The sequence below is a fragment of the Lissotriton helveticus genome, chromosome 3_1, assembly GCF_964261635.1.
Source record: "Lissotriton helveticus chromosome 3_1, aLisHel1.1, whole genome shotgun sequence".
Taxonomy (NCBI): Eukaryota; Metazoa; Chordata; class Amphibia; order Caudata; family Salamandridae; genus Lissotriton; species Lissotriton helveticus.
This window is the reverse complement of record NC_136061.1, coordinates 344,292,908-344,309,810: the sequence shown is the minus strand read 5'-3', so window position 1 is coordinate 344,309,810 and position 16,903 is coordinate 344,292,908. Positions and strand designations below refer to the sequence as shown.

The 16,903-nt window shown below is 50.4% G+C and overlaps 1 protein-coding gene across 2 annotated transcripts in view; it reads left to right on the top strand.

Moving 5' to 3' along the window:
- The window catches only part of SPECC1 (sperm antigen with calponin homology and coiled-coil domains 1), a 1,365,024-nt gene that overhangs the window by 760,900 nt on the left and 587,221 nt on the right, over positions 1–16,903 (top strand). For both annotated transcript variants that reach the window (XM_078679993.1, XM_078679994.1), the window contains one exon: positions 463–532. In XM_078679993.1, the coding sequence (XP_078536119.1) occupies positions 463–532 (70 nt within the window). The remainder of the gene's footprint in view (positions 1–462; positions 533–16,903) is intronic.

Sequence of the window (16,903 nt, the reverse complement as noted above, 5' to 3'; positions counted from 1 at the left end):
GGCCAATGGTAAGCAATGGGCGGGCTCTAAGCTCACAGTAAGTTTGGGTGTGGTCCACTAGAGGCTTTCATCCACTGCCAGTTAAAAGCTGTTCAGTTGGTATAATAGCACCTTTGAAAAATCGTAGGCAAAATCCTGTGACGTGTAAGGTTACTCCTTTTTTTGTGAATCAGCCCCAAAGGTATTGGGCAGGTTTCTGAACCCAACAATTATCGTATATGGCCAATTAAATTCAGAAAAATTAAATACATGGACACGTTTCTAACCCTGTTCTCCTCGCCATCTGTCAATTGACTTATTCTATACTCCCTTGCCTACAAATCCACACTACCCTCTCACTTGGCTTGTTAGGGTTATAATTAGCATGTTAGGACGTATATGCCATCCTATTTCTGTGCTCGACACACTTTGAAAGATTGTGCAAAGCTGCATTGGCATTTAAACATTCTTTTTTCTTTTCAGAGACATTCCATTTCCAGCCTCGCAAAATCACACAGCACAGAGACCGTGAAACGCAGCAACGTGTCCACAGGTAAGACCCGAACTCTCAAGAGCACGAACAGGGACGGCTTCATGGCTTCTAAGTGAAACCAAATACATGAAGGTACCAAAAGAAAAATTTGAGAGATTTGATTAACACCAGAGGGTTGCAACCACAGAGCAATGAACAGCCACATGGGCAATCACATTTGCGTTTTGTGGCCAGAAGGCACCCTAAAGTCATTTAAGGGCACATATTTGGAATCTTGAGCAGAGTCCATAGGCACACTTTGGACGTTACATAGGTGCAAAATCCAGAATGCATGTAAAAGACAATTTGTTTGGTGCAGAAGCTGTCAATATCTGGCCCCCTCACTTCACCAGAAATGAGTATATTCATGGAAGAGGCCTCCAAACTAGCTTAAGAAAGTGAGGGTGCAGGTCCCCACTGAGGTGACCGCCCGGACTCGCTCCTGACCGGTTGCTCCCTTGCTCCTCTCCCAGCACTGCTGCTGTCTTACTGGGGATCTTCACACCGCTAATTTTGTCACGGTATCGCCTGCATTGTGTTAATCATTGGGATCGACTGCATGTAACCAATTTGCGCTGTGTTTTAAAAACTATCATTGCTCAGAGCGCATGTGATTATAGCGCCGCCCGCCCTGCATTGCTTGTGTTTGTAGCGCCGCCCGCCTGCACTGCATTTAGCTATATTTGGCCACCTGGCAGCATCGTATATTTTAATATTAATTTTAGCTGTCCCAGGCGACCTACTGCCCCTGCCTCGCCTCCCCTCACCTCCATCTTGTTTGCTGTTGTTGTTTTCCCTGCCCCTCCTCCCCGCTACCGCCTCCCAGCTGCTGACCCTCCCACGCTCCGCCCCCTCCACCATCCATTTATGGCCAATGCCTCCACGCGCAGCGTCCACGCGCTGCGGCCGCGCCGAAGGTGCGCCAAAGGTAAGCCCGTCTACGCCCGTCCGCGCCTGGACCGCGCCCAGCGCCAGACCCCCTGCCCCTCGCTCTGCCCACCCCCGCATTACCTACGATGCAGCCACCCTCCTAGCCCTTAACCCCGGCCGCGCCCCCAACTGCGTCCAAGCCGCCCCTGGCCACACCCATGGACCTTTCTCTTGCTACTCCTGCAAATTCAGCGGCACCGTCAACATCTCCGCTCCGACCACACCACAGATTCCCGACCCCAACCACCTAGAATGCATCCTTCTCAACACCCGCTCGGTCCACAGGCACGCCATTGACCTTTGGAACCTACTAGACACCATCTCTCCAGACGTCGCCTTCCTAACGGAAACATGGATGAACGCCTCCTCCGCTCCTGACATCGCCATCGCTATCCCTGACGACTATAAGATTACACGCAAAGACCGCACCGACCAAACAGGAGGAGGAATCGCTATCGTCCACAAGAAATCAATCCGCATCTCAACCAGCTCTGACGCCAACCTCGCCAACTCCGAACACCTTCACTTCCAGATCCACATCGACCCCAAGACCACTCTCAGAGGCACCCTCCTCTACAGACCACCAGGACCCCGCGCAAAATTCAGTGAAGACATCACGGACTTCATCACCCCACACGCGCTCCCCTCCAAAGACTACATCCTCCTGGGAGACCTCAACTTCCACCTTGAAAAGATCAACGACCGCAACACCGCCACCCTCTTAGACAACCTCGCCAACCTCGGACTTAAACAACTGGTCACTTCCCCCACCCACATCGCAGGTCACACACTCGACCCCATCTTCACCTCTAGCAACCATGTCTCTTTCAACCACACTACGGAGCTCCTCTGGACTGACCACAGCTGCGTCCACTTCACCTACAACAAGCCGAAACCCATCATCCACCTCCAACCAACTCTACAAAGAAACTGGAACAAAATCACCACGGAACAGATCTCCTCATCGCTCCTTCAAACCTCCCCAGCCCTCTCTTCTGACGCCAACGAAGCCGCCTCCAACCTCACCCTTTGGTTATCCAACACCGCAGACACCTTAGCACCACTGAAAAAACGCCTACACAAAATCAAGAAGGCCTCATGGTTCAACGAGGACCTCAAGAAATCCAAGAAACTATGCCGCTCCCTTGAAAAGGCCTGGAAAAAAGACTCATCCACCAGCAACAAGGACGCCTTCAAAAACGCCATCCGTACTCACCACCAACTGATCCGAAAAGCCAAAAAAACAGCATTCAAGGATCGACTCGACAACAACGCCCACAACAGCAAGGAACTTTTCAACATCGTCAAGGAATTTTCCAACCCCTCGGCCAACTCCAACGACATCACCCCCTCTCAAACTCTCTGCGACTCCCTAGCCTCTTTTTTCCACAACAAGATTGCTGACATCCACAACAGCTTTGACAACCAACCCGGAAGCCAACCCACCCTACCATCAGCTGACTATCTTCCCCCCGTTAACACCCTCAACGCCTGGAACCCAATCACCACTGAGGACACCATCCGCCTGATGAATTCCATCCACTCTGGATCCCCCACAGACCCTTGCCCTCACCACATCTTCAACAAAGCAGACTCCGTCATAGCTCCGCACCTCCGAGACGTCATCAACTGCTCCTTCAACTCCGCTACCTTCCCAGAAGACTGGAAACACGCTGAACTCACCGCTCTTCTGAAAAAACCAACAGCAGACCCCACCGAACTCAAAAACTACCGCCCCATCTCACTTCTTCCATTCCCGGCCAAAGTCATCGAGAAAGCTGTCAACAACCAGCTCGCCGCCTTCCTCGAAGCCAACAAATCCCTCGACTCCTCACAATCTGGATTCCGAGCCAAACACAGCACTGAGACCGCCCTCATCGCAGCAACAGACGACATTCGAACTCTACTGGACAATGGAGACACAGTCGCCCTCATCCTCCTCGACCTCTCTGCAGCCTTCGACACAGTCTGCCACAGCACCCTTTTACAGCGCCTCAAAAACATCGGAATCCAAGGAAAGGCACTGGAATGGATCACCTCGTTCCTCTCCGGAAGAACCCAGAGAGTCCGCCTCCCACCATTCAAGTCCGAGGCCTCTGAAATCATCTGCGGCGTACCACAAGGATCCTCACTCAGCCCCACCCTCTTCAACGTATACATGAGCCCCCTCGCGACCATCGCCCGCCAACACAACCTCAACATCATCTCTTACGCGGATGACACTCAACTGATCCTTTCTCTCACCAAGGACCCCAGCACCGCCAAAACTAACCTACACGAAGGAATGAAAGAAGTCGCCGAATGGATGAAACAAAGCCGTCTGAAACTGAACTCAGACAAAACAGAAGTCCTCATCTTAGGTAAATCCCCCTCTGCTTGGGACGACTCCTGGTGGCCGGAAGCCCTCGGAAAAGCACCCATCCCGACAGACCACGCACGGAACCTTGGCGTCATCCTGGACTCTTCACTTTCAATGAACAGACAAGTCAGCGCCGTATCCTCATCCTGCTTCAACATCCTTCGCATGCTCAGAAAAACATTTCGCTGGATCCCCACCGAAACAAGGAAAACAGTCACCCATGCTCTGGTCACGAGCCGACTGGACTACGGAAACACCCTCTACGCAGGTACCACCGCCAAACTACAGAAGAAACTACAACGAATCCAAAACGCCTCAGCCAGGCTCATATTAGACATCCCACGCAACGAACACATCTCTGGTCACCTTAAAGACCTCCACTGGCTACCCGTCAATAAGAGGATCAATTTCCGACTGCTTACCCACGCACACAAATCACTCTACGACATCGGACCAGATTGCCTCAACTCTCGACTGTCCTTCTACACCCCCTCCCGCCAACTTCGATCTTCCAGCCAAGCATTCGCCACTGTCCCTCGCATCAACAAAACCACCATGGGAGGCAGATCCTTCTCATACCTGGCTGCCAAAACATGGAACTCACTCCCCGCTTACCTTCGCCTCACCCAGAATCACCTAGCGTTCAGAAAACAACTTAAAACGTGGATATTTGACAAATAACCCCCCTCCCCTCCCCAAGCGCCTTGAAACCCTCTGGGTATGTAGTGCGCTATATAAATTTTATGACTTGACTTGACTTGACTTGAGGTGCTTTGTTCAGTCATGTGAGGGCTACAAGGGTTGCCAAAGGACCAGACTGAATGATTAAACTTTCAGCACCAGAGAGAACATAAACGCTTCTGGCCACAACTCTCTGGGCTGCCAATGCATTGAAACAGAGGTTTATAAAGAGCCCTGCAACTCAGGGAACTATTACGATACATTTGAGCAATTTGCATTAGTACTTTTCTTCAATTTTTGCATTTTTTTAGGGGATTATTGTGTTATATGTATTTATTTATTCACTCATTTATTCCCTAGAGACACAGCATGTTACCTTGTGACCATTTCAGAACTCACGGCTACAAATAAACTGGTCAATGAGGTAGAAGTATGCATGGGTCAACAAACACGCATGGCTCCATCGGGGTTCCATACGTGGAATGAGTGTAACAAGTGAGACAGATGAAGGATGCGGCGAGTCAAAGTCTGACTGGCGGGGGGTGCAGAGAATTATCTCCAGATGCGTCCGTTTTGAATTAAAAGTGGTAATCAACACTCACCTACATAGAATTACGGTCACAATATTCCGGTGGTCGATTTTCTGGCTACTGTATTTTTGTAGGACAATATTTTTGGCACTCGAAAGTCTGACCTACAACTGAATTCCTTTGCACTGGATTGGGCTCTTCCAATCTTTAGGCCTGGAGTGGTGTATAGTACTGCTTAGACCTCAGGATGGTTTGTCTGTATCTTCTAGCTCCAGTTACTGCCTCCGTAAGAGCAGGGCCGGCTTTAGCAATGGTGGCGCCTTGTGTGACAATGTTTGTTGGCACCCCACACAGACTTGTTCACTACCACCCTTTACCAGTGCCCCCTCAAGTCTTCATAACCACTCTCGCTCAGATGTATTTAATTAGATGTATAGTGCTACCTATACCAGTATAGGGTGTCAGAGCACTTAGCATCAAACATACATTACACAGAGACAATCAATCATATGTGTGTAAATCAGTGTATAGGAACTGTTATATAAGCCAAAAGACACCAAGGTGATTAACGTGTCATCCATACTGGTAGACAGTATAGTTTGAGTGCTTGGTCTGGAGAAGCACAGGCTCAGAATTTAAAACCTTGCCCCATGGTTGGGGGTTACATTTAATTATAAGGATTTTTCTCTTTTTTTTTTTAACCAAAATGAACCCTTTTTGAAACGTTAGAATAATGAAAGAGGGAGGAAATAATCATAACGCTCTCCTCTATACCTTGCAGTTTGCATGCAGCTCTTTGACAGTTATTAGTTCACTGTTCCATGTTAGGTTTTTAATATCTACACTGCTAGTAACAAAAGGATCTCTCTGACAAAAGCATTAACCTATTTAAACTATATGCACCTTGTGATCTGCATGGTACACATTATTTGCAGCAGGGATATTAACCATCAACGCTACCGTAAAATAAGTTAAAACTTCCACTAGACAAAACTTCGTTCTCTCCAGGAAGAACATTAATCACCGGAGTTATCTTGGCATGTTTATTGTTGTATGAAACTTGCCGGACGCCAGCAATGCAGAAAGGGTGATTTTTAAAACCATAAAGTACTTCCAAACACGCCCCCTCGAAGAGTCAGCACCTGGTCCAGGTGCAGTGGCACCGGTCACGCCGCCCTAGAGCCCACCCTGCGTAAGAGATTCCTTCTGGTTTTGCCATGTTTATTAGGAAAGTGAATCACAGTCTGGAATGGAGGCACAGGCTCTGGGTAGGCATTTCTTAAGTTGAAATGTTGTTTTAAAAAATGTTTTAATAAACATGCGAGTGTGTGTTCCCCGTTGACCTATTACATTATAGTTCAAAATAAACATCTCGTCTGCTATTTAAAAATATCAAATTTCCTCGCAACCCCATCCTAAATTGGCTGTGTGCCTTTATCAACAAGGAAACGCGACGAGTGCCTAACCTTCTGTGTGTTTTTTGCTTTTTATTTGTTTGAGTTCAATTTAAAGCACAAAGGTAGCTTTCGTTTCCCTCCTGAGTAAATACTGATAGTGATTTGCATTTAAAAAAGAATCAGATGATGACGTATCGCTATCAAGCTCGGGTCCCCCTCAACCAATCAACATATCGATGATGCGTTGTTTAATAAATCATGGCATCCCGGGTACCTGGGAAGGCGACGTGGGTTCCAAGTGTCCACCGAGCTAGTAAATTGAACCCCTCCCCTGCTGGTGACGGAACCGCTCCGTCATCAGACACGGCCACGCTGTGCTGATGACGGAGCGATTCTGTCACGGCCCGCTGGGAGCGCCTGCGCGGCAGAGATTCCGCACCTGCGCTGAGCGGGCGGGGCCGTGACGGAACCGCTCCGTCATGAGCACAGCGCAAACGTGTCTCGTGACGGAGCGGCTCCGTCACAAGCGCCGGAGCGCCGCGCGGCCCCGCCACCCCCTTAGCACTGCGGCAGAATTGCTGCTGCAGCGAAGAGGTTAATGGTTAATACAAGATAATAATACTAGCTTATTCCACTCTGCACTGTTGTTAATATTATACTATGCTATAAAGATCTCTCGCACCCTGTAATACAGCCTTGATCGTGATATATCAAAAACCACAATATAAATAGATAAGCCGTCCACGGTATTCATTGCTGCTCATGGAGTCTGCAAAGAAACGAACAGTCCATATTCCCCCGCTGGCTCACACTCCATGTAGACTGAAGCGGCAAGAGTAGTTGTTGATGACGTCATTCGGAGTTATGACGAGTCTTTTCAGTGACCTCATTAGTCAATGACTGCATGTTGGCCTCCTCTATTACATCATGAGACAGAGGACATCTGGAGACATCATCACGCTGAGAATGCAATATGGCACGTCGTCTAACATCAGATAGTGGAGAGCATTAAAGTTGAATGCATCAATCCATCCATGATAGTCTGTTTCACCCACTCAAATGTTTGTCATGGGCACGTGGCAGGGCGAGGAGGTGACGGTGATATGTGGTATCTCCTCCCAGGTCTTCAGACAGGGATGTTGGTGAGAATGAGTACGTGGCTGCTCCAAACACCATTGATCAGAAAGGGGTGTGGAGTTCCTCAAAGACCGAGTAGATGAACGTAAAGGAACAGGTGGGAGTGGCACCAATTGATGTTCGTCCCACCCGGAGAAGAAAGGGAGGGGGATCTCCCTGGTCGGAACTAGGGCTCTCATACACCTAGTAAGCTAGGTGTCATGCTTCATCATATGAGCCAGCCTCTCGTCAGGTCGGCGCTGCAATACCTGACGGTCACCTGGAACAGGGCTCTTTGGCGGGCATCTTCAGTTCCTGCCGTTGGGTGAGGTGGGGGTAGGAGGCCTAGTGTGTGTATATGTGAAGTGAGTGGATTAAAACAGGTCAGTTTGTCCTCATCTAATTTTATTCGGGAAGGTAAACTGCCTGGCGAAAACAAGAAGAGTGGCAGTGAACTAGATATTAGGTTTCTAGCTGAGTATGCTCTACTCTTTGATGGTCAACATGTTTCGTGCTCTCAGCGTCAGGAGGATCAAAGCACTTCGTCAGGACCAAAGAAACTATCTACGCAACATGATAAGTGAGAATCTACATACCACGTGTTCAGGAAGGTACCCTGGATAAGGGGACAAGGATATGTATTTAAACAAAACAAAACAAGTACTCAAATTACGTAAAAAAAAAAAAATCAGATATAGGTGTACTGGTCAATGTTGTGTACGTACACCCATGCTCTACACCGTGCTCATGGTGTAGTGGTTTGAATGTAAATGTATAGGCATTTATATAGCGCACTACTTACCCGTAGGGTCCCAAGGCGCTTCGACCGCTGCGAAACCCTTCCTGGCTTCCCTGAGAGATGGTCCCTTAATGGGTATCTCCAGGGTGAGACCAGGCATCCCCGACGGTCTGGTGGGGCCGTTAGTGAAGATGAGGCAAGCTAATGCCCAGAGTTGCCGAGTGTGATCGCTGATCAGAGTGGGCACCGAGGCGAGAGGATTATCGAGTCCGCTGACCCTGGTCCAGAAACCTGCCGCGCCGGGAATCGAACCCTGGTCCCGGGCCGTCCTCTGCTCTCGGGTCTGCCGCCTCTAACCAGTGAGCCACACTACTTCACTGAATGAAATATCATGCTAGAAACTTGTGGTTATAAAATTGTGGTTATAAAATGACAATACTGCAGACACACAGTGGTGGGCACGGTTGAAGCAAATATCGATTAGATGACATGAGGAAAAGACTTAAGAAAGACATTAAAATTAACTGAGAAACAGGAGCAAGGCTCACCGGAGAAGCTATCTAATGAAGCCTGCAACGATGTTTGGCGGTCTAGAGGACACCAAATGTGTGTCCTAATGGGTGAGGAGACATAAGTTTAGGGGAATGTACTAGCCATCTATAATGTAGAAGGTGCTAGGGACCTTGGCAGCAGGAACATACAGGGGGCGGTAAACAAAGAGGGGAGCGCCGAGGGTCCGCCCAAAGCTCACACGACCTCTTGAGTAGGCCGACGACCCATGCATTACAGGCCGTGAGGGTTCCAGGGTCGTGGTCACATACCGTTGTGTCCTTGCTGGAGGGGCCAACACTGTGTGAGGACCACCGTCGCGCCAGTCTTCCAAGGATGCCTCTAGCCAATTGTGAGGAGCACAGATAGCAAACCACAGGGGCAGTATGAGGATGAAAGCGCCGCCTCAGAGCGCCCCCACCACAATCATTTACCTTTGTAGTCCTTAGGGCGGCGAGGCGATCTGGAGTATGATGAAGCCACTTACCCACGTTCGATGAATGCTGGCCAATTGACCTACCCTGGTGCCGGATCCGGGATGGTGGAGTGAGCCCGGTCCGGTGAGCAGATATACTATTGCTTAATCTCTGTGCCGCGAGAGTTACTGCGGGTGACACGGGCTTCCCGCAAGACTAATGCTTAACGCAGCAATAATGGCCGGTCCCTGGTAAATACTGCGGCCATCTTAGAGTTGTTCAAGATAGGGAGTGTGTTGAAGTCATGGATGTGTCTTATCTATACTGGTAGGACGTATGTAGGACTGTCCTGATATGGCAGCAAAGTAGGTCACATCAGTGGGTAAATATGTGGTTAACCCTGCGCATAGGAGATTTCTACGAAAATGTGTCACAATCATGGTGTGCACCCAGTAAGTCAAGGGCAGTTACCCCGAGGGTCAGTGATAGTCGCTACGTAATGTGTGGTTGTACTATTACTTTAGCGTTTGGATGCTCCATATCGTCATGTTCCAAACACCAGACACACTGACAGTCAAAGGGGTAGACCTGACCCTGACGATCAATGCAGGCAGAGACAGAATGACAACGGTACAACAGTTATGTCGCACACATACAAGGCAGTTGGATTTTTACGCAATCAATGGTCCTGCTGGACCTCTGGAGGGAATCTCACCTAAGGAAACACCAGTACTCCTAAGCAACCAGCGGGATGAGGGCTATGTTTCAACTAGAATACTTCCTGGTGCCAAAGCTTTATGGGGCTAGATTTAGGGACCTATATTTCCTCCCCTGGTTAATATCAGACCACTACCCGCTCTGCACTACACTTTACACCAAAATACATGCGCCTAGGACCGGGTGGCGATTGGACCCCTTGCAAATCAGAGATTGGAAAAGCAAGTAATTCCTCCTCCAGGTGACAGAACGGTACTTGGCAGAAAATGCGCAATCTCTCTCGTCTGAGATCACACCGTGGAAAGCCCACAAAACAGCTGTCCAGGGGCAACGAATAGCAAAAATATCAGGTAAGAACAGGGACAAACTTGGGGCAATTCACCTACTTGAGATACAATTGGCCCAGTGAGAGGGAGACTATGTGCTAGATCAGGTTGATGCACTTACCTGCAAGATAACATTGATCAGAGAAGAATGTAGGCAAATACTGGAAGAGGAGGCCACACCACTAATTAGAGCAAAACAGCATAGACTTTATGAAGTGGGAAATAAGGCGGGGAAGCTTCTGGCCTGGCTGGCAATCAGAAATGAGGAACAAAGTTGGGCGCAACAGGTGAAAACAGAGACTGTACTTCTCACGGAGTCACCGTAGGACATAGTGAACACCTTTGCTGCATTCCTCGAGAAGATATACCAATCCGAGCTATTGTGCGGAGGGAGCCCTCGTGAGTTTCATGCATGACCCCTCAACCCCCTGTCTGGAACGCTACAACAGGAATTGGCTGGACAGACCACTCAAGCCGTTTGAAATAGGCAAGGCCATTGGTCAGTTGAAAAGCGGAAAATCCCCAGGAAAATGGCTTTCCAAATGAATTTTTAAAATGCTATAGTAGCAAACTGAGGGAACCATTCCGGCAAATGTACCAGGAGATTCGCACGGCAGGATGTCTGCCAAGCGATCTCCACCAAGCAATGAGAAGGAGAAATCCACACAGGACTGTGCATCCTACTTGCCTTTCTCCCTACTTAATGTTGAGGTAACAATGATGGTGAAGGTGCTGGCCAATCACCTGTATACGAATATTGGCAAACTGATTGCTCCTGATTAATCGGGCTTTATGCCCCATAGATACGCTTGTCACAAACTATCACTCCTCTATGGAGTACATGGCAATAGAGACAGGCTGAAAGAACCAGTGGTGCTCCTTTCACTGGATTAGGCAAGGATGTTTGACTCGTTAGAGTGGCCATATTTGATGGCAATCCTTAGCAAGATGGGGTTTGAAAGGGAATTCTGGTCTTGGACGCAGCTGCCTTATAATCGCCCCATGGGGAAAATGTGAGTAAGTGACATGGTCTTTCGGGAATTCGGGCTAGGGCGGGGAACACAAAAGAGATGCCCAATATCCCCCCTCCTCTTTGCCCTAGCAGTTGAACCTCTTGTGGAGTGGGTGAGAAGGGAATCTCTGGTGCCAGGACTCCGCTGTGACCAAGGAATGGAGAATATAATCTCCTTATATGCAGAGGACAAGTTGCGATACATGGCCGACCCAAAGAACTCTGTTCTGCGAATCTTCAACATACTCACTACATTGGCAAAGTGCGCCGGAGGGCATATTAACTGGCACAGATCAGTGGCATACTCTCCCACGGAGTGAAGGCCTCCACGGCCCTTGAGTGTCCCTCAAGTGAGATTCATTAATACTGCAGTTAACAGTATTCAAGGTAGCCAAAAGTGGATAAACTCACCACTGTTATCTAGGAGAGCAACTTGGACCATGTGGAAACTCAAGACTGGCTCCTACTGGTAAGGATGCCAGAATAACTGGAGGGTTTTAAGTAGCAAACTTTTACACAATTGAATGAAGGGGGCCTGAAAATAGAAGAAAGGGGTACATGAAGGAAGGGGGCTGGGTGAGCGAGGTTGGCAACTGAAGAACCCACCATCTACGGACTCTGCCAGGCATAGGCTTGAAGGCAGTGCCAGCTTATATACTATCAAAACCCCTGTTAACAAGAAAGTAAAAGATCATCACCCTGGAAGTTGACAACAGCCTTCCTGGATTGGAAAAACAGACATTCAGGAAACTGAAGTCATTAACCCCTCCCATGCTCATGACGAGCTCAGCTCGTCATGAGCCACGGTTGCGCTGCACTCATGATGAGCTGAGCTCGTCATGACCCGCCCGGCGCTCACACGCGGGGATAATTTCCCTGCTGTGCTGAGCGTTCTAAAGAAACGGGCGTGGTCATGACGAGCTCAGCTCGTCATGAGCACAGCGCCACTGTGCTGCATGACGAGGACGAGCTGACCTCGTCATGAGCACCGGGGTGCAGTGCGCGCCCTTCAGCACAGTGGGGGAATTGCCCCCGCAGCCAAGGGGTTAAAAGGTGGTGACCATTTTGAATCGGGGAAACTCTAATCATGTACAAGGTAGAGAGTGCGATCAGCAATCAATCTCCATCACTGCCCTGGGGACCGTCTCTAAAAAAAACTGACAAACAAAGACCTGTGACAAAAATGGAGAAGAAGGTTGCAACTTTATGCCAACCCGAGGTCCCCAGAAACCAGCTGGTAAGTGTGGAAAGCTAACTTCCTGGGCCCAGGGGCTAAGCATTTGGCATCCCGGAAAAGGTTTGTTAGAAAGTCAGCCAAGAATGTGTATTCTGGTCTCTGGACTCGGGCCGAGAGGCAAATCAGTTCCAAACTTATTTTCTTTCAGGCAGTACAAAGTACATTTTCTTAAGTTACTTTTACAATCTACTTTTACCAGCGAGTTAAGTTTTTTAATTAAATGAAAAATATTTCTCAATCCTCATTCCACCCAAGTGGAGACATGAAGTAATGATGTTATTCATAGTCAGGCCTGTTCATGGGAAATGAAACGATTTCACAGTACTCATCTTGTTAGAGATCAACTCTCACGTTCCCATCACTTACTTTCAACACTGGGAGAACTCATTGATCGACAAAATCACCTCTCACACAAATGCAAAATGCCAAATCTTTGCACCCAGGCGGTTATATCATCTGTCCATAGTAAATGCCATATGGATAGACTTGTCAGAGACATTTGCCATGTTTTCAGTGATAGCTTATGTGGTGGACAAACTGCATCATGGGCCAATGATCCTCATCCTTATTGCACTGACATGGACCCCCCAACCTTGATACTCTCTTTGAATGTCCATCCGTCCTTGGGAATATATAGAGATACTTTAGGAAGCATGGAAATCTACTATACGAGCATGCCTTGTGGTGAAGGGGAAACATTTTCACAGTTATTGTGTCAATCTCAGTAGTGATCTTTAGCATTAACAGGCTAACACCTTGTCTATCATCTGCTGCAACTAAAAAAAGCAGGACTGGCTCACACTTCTGTATGGGTACATCTAGTGGCGATTGCTGCATACCTCCAAACAGGGGACATCTACATCAGTTTTCAAAATCTCTGTCAAAACAAAATGGAATGAGTGGTGAGATCACTTTGATTAGCCTACTAGTTAAATTTACCAATTGCCGCGATCTGGCAATGTCCATCAGAGAGGGCATTTTTAAGTACGTCAAGGTTATCCTTAAGAAAAGCCTCCAACCCTGGGAGTAGAGGTGGAATGCTTGTTTATGTGAAGTTTATAGGCTATCAATTTGAATGACGTATCTGAGTAGCCAGATGGATTACCCTATCAGAGGTTTCCCAGCTACCAGGACTACCCCTTCCGCCTGTGTCTGAGCATCTCTTTGCTGTAGAGGTCAGGCAAGAAGTTGATCATGTTACCTGTGGAGTGGCCCTTGAACCAAGTCTATGTGATTGCTAATGCATTGGTATTCCCTGTGTGAAGAGAATACCAACACGGCCACGTCATGTTGACAATATACGCGATAACGCACATATCACAGAGATGCATGCCTGTCCTGGGCGTTTTCAATAAATACAGCTCTGGGCACCAACCCCTCAACCCGGAAAGGCACATCAACGTTTAGATCATTCGGCCTGGAACTCCTCTTGACAACGTGGGTGAACAATCCTTTTCAAAGCGGGAGGACATTTTTCCCTCTGAATACGTCATTCTAATTGTTAGAACTGGGATTTCTGGTTGGCTAAGGCTTACGCCAAAGCCAGGCAGAAACCATCATTCTAGTCAGGGCAAGGGGGTCACACGCCAAGATAACCCCTGCTCACCCCCTTGGTAGCTTGGCACGAGCAGACAGGCTTATCCCATAGGCAATGTGTAAAGCATTTGTGCACGCACACAACAGCAACAACATCCTAGGCACACCACAAAAGGAACTCCACACAAGGTTATATAAAAATAACTTTTGTATTGTCAAAACACATCAGATAGTAATCACACAATATACATTGTGCCCACTGGCATGGGCAATATTCACAAGGGATTATTTACACCAGGACAGGGCCACGTGGGCCACTGTCAGAATCAGCACTTAGCAGAAATACTGTTAGAAATAGCATGTTGTAGATCATAGAATCATATTCACTTTAGCACACAACCAGTAACTACTGGTACCAGGTAAGTACCACCTACGCAACCCTAACCACCTTAGGAGAATATTGCACAGGGAACCAGGACCTCACTAGCAACACCTGTACTAGGAGAAAAACAACCACCTAAGTATCACAATACCTGTAGGGGTATAAGCATAAATATATTACACAGGATGCATCAAAACATTCAGAGGGGGGGCGTGGCCAAGATGGCGGGGTAGCAGGACGTGTCTGCTAGAGCTCCCGACCCCATCGGAAGCCCCGAGCCCTGAATGTACCTGCATTTTCCCCCCGGAGCCACGCAGACCGGCTCCGCGGATCAAGGAGCTAGCGACGGCCTGACAGTCGCTTTCAGCGCGCGACTGCGTGCCGAATTCGCCGAGATCCCGGTGCCGTGCTTGGAGCCGGCGCAACCCACGGCGGAAGCAGTGCCCCGGCCCAGACAAGACAGCGAGTCGCCGGGAGGCTGGAAGGCACGGTGTGGACACGCCGCCGCTGTAGGTGGAGCTCTCTGACCCCGGCGGGCGGCGCGGCTATGCGCAGCGAACTGGAGCGGTGAGGTGCCTGGAGCGAGTCCCTGCCTTCCGACAAGCCAAGATGGCGGCAGATTGAGTGGTGGGTCCCCCGCTCGGACCGGCTGGAGGTCCACAAACTGTACGGAAGGCCCGCTGTCCAAGGCGGATTACCCCAGCTACCCGGAGGACGCCACCGTCTGTGCGGTAAGCGCTGCATCTGGGGCTGACGCTTCACCGGCGGGATCCGGACGGTCTCCACGTCCGAGGTGCAGGCTGGACGGGGAGGGACCTACGCGAGCGCCCGGCTCAGAGGCCTACCCGGGCAGCGAGGGAGACGACACACAGCGCTTGGTAGCGCGGCCCCCTGGTGGACACGAACTGCTACTGCAGGAACACTATCACCCCCGGGCGAGGGGCGCCCCAGGACCGCCGGAGGCGCTCTGCGCACGGGCTGTGGTACCCGCGTGGCCCGTGGTACCAGGAGTGCGTACCCTAAAGAACGCTGTGGACGGTGGAGCTGCCTGGAAGGGCTGTGGGCCGCGTGGGGCGCCTGGAGCGATAGACTCGCCGGCTGGGCCCCGGGGCCCGCAGCACACCGACCTATTGGCTGGATAAAGAGTAGAGCGACGCGAACGCCAGAGCGGCGGCCCGGCGGGGCCACGTGGAGGTCCTACCATAGCGCCTGACTGAGTGATCCCCTAACTGAAGCGGCCTACCGCCGGCAAAACACAGTGACCCACCAGTGGGGTGGCACCCCCGCTGCCTTGGCACCACTTCATGCACGCAACGGAGCGCCCGTGCAGCCCTGAATGCTCCAACTGCGCCCCCTGAGACGCGCTGGTTGAGGTGGGACTCCCCCAGGGGGGCCGCGAGCCGCGCGGACGCCTGGTTTGGCCGGAGGGGGGATCTGACCGGGCGCCCGGTGCCCGCGGCATCAGCTGGACATCGCGACGGAGGTCACAACGGTCTCACCCGAGCCAGAGAAGCGGCGGCAGGCTCTCCGTGGGGGCATCAACGGCAAAACCCCCCCCCTCTGGCTGAAGGGGGCCTTCTGACTCGGACCAGTGGGGCTCCTCTGGACGGTGGCGACTTCTCATCCGCCCTGCGCTGGGTACGGGTTCCTTGAGGCCCGGTTTCCACGTACAGGAAGAAACAGACTGGTGGGGAGACCTGGACTATGGCGGGCCAGAGGGGAGGGAAACGCAACGATCGCACCGACCGCACGCTCCCGGAGATGCTTAACAGACAGCAGGCCAAGGGGGACAGAGCCTCTTCTTCGCCTGGAGCTGCAGGAGGCTCACAATCTGGCGCAGCAGCGGAACCCCCGGTAACTAGATCCTTTTTGGAATCTCTCTTTGGCACGCTGAGGGAGGACTTCCAAACCCTCAAACGGGAAGTTGCGGGGGAGGTGCGTGAGGTCCGCAGGGAGGTGGAGGGCCTAGGAGAGAGAGTGGACACTGTGGAGACCTCTGCGCACAGGCAAGCTGAAGAGATCACCCTTCTCCAGCAGGAAGTTCTGACCCTTCGAGAACAACACCTGGACCTCCAATTACACAACGAGGACTTAGAAAACAGGTCACGAAGGAATAACATTAGGGTCCGGGGTGTGCCATCCTCGGAAGAGAACCCGGACATTGTTCAGTACCTGCAAGAACTCTTCCGCATGGTCCTGGGGGAAGGGGACGACTTCCCCATTAGAATCGACAGAGCGCACAGGGTAGGTCCCACTAGAAGATCTAATGGTCCCCCTCCGGACATCCTGGCGTTCCTCCCGGACTTCCCGCTGAAAGAAAAAATCATGGCGGGGGCCCGCAAGGTGCGTTCTCTCACTTTCCGGGATCACCCCGTGGCCTTATACCAAGACCTGTCTACAATCACGCTTCAGAGGCGCAAGTCGTTCAAGATTGTGACAGACTTCCTCAGACAGCATGAGACGCC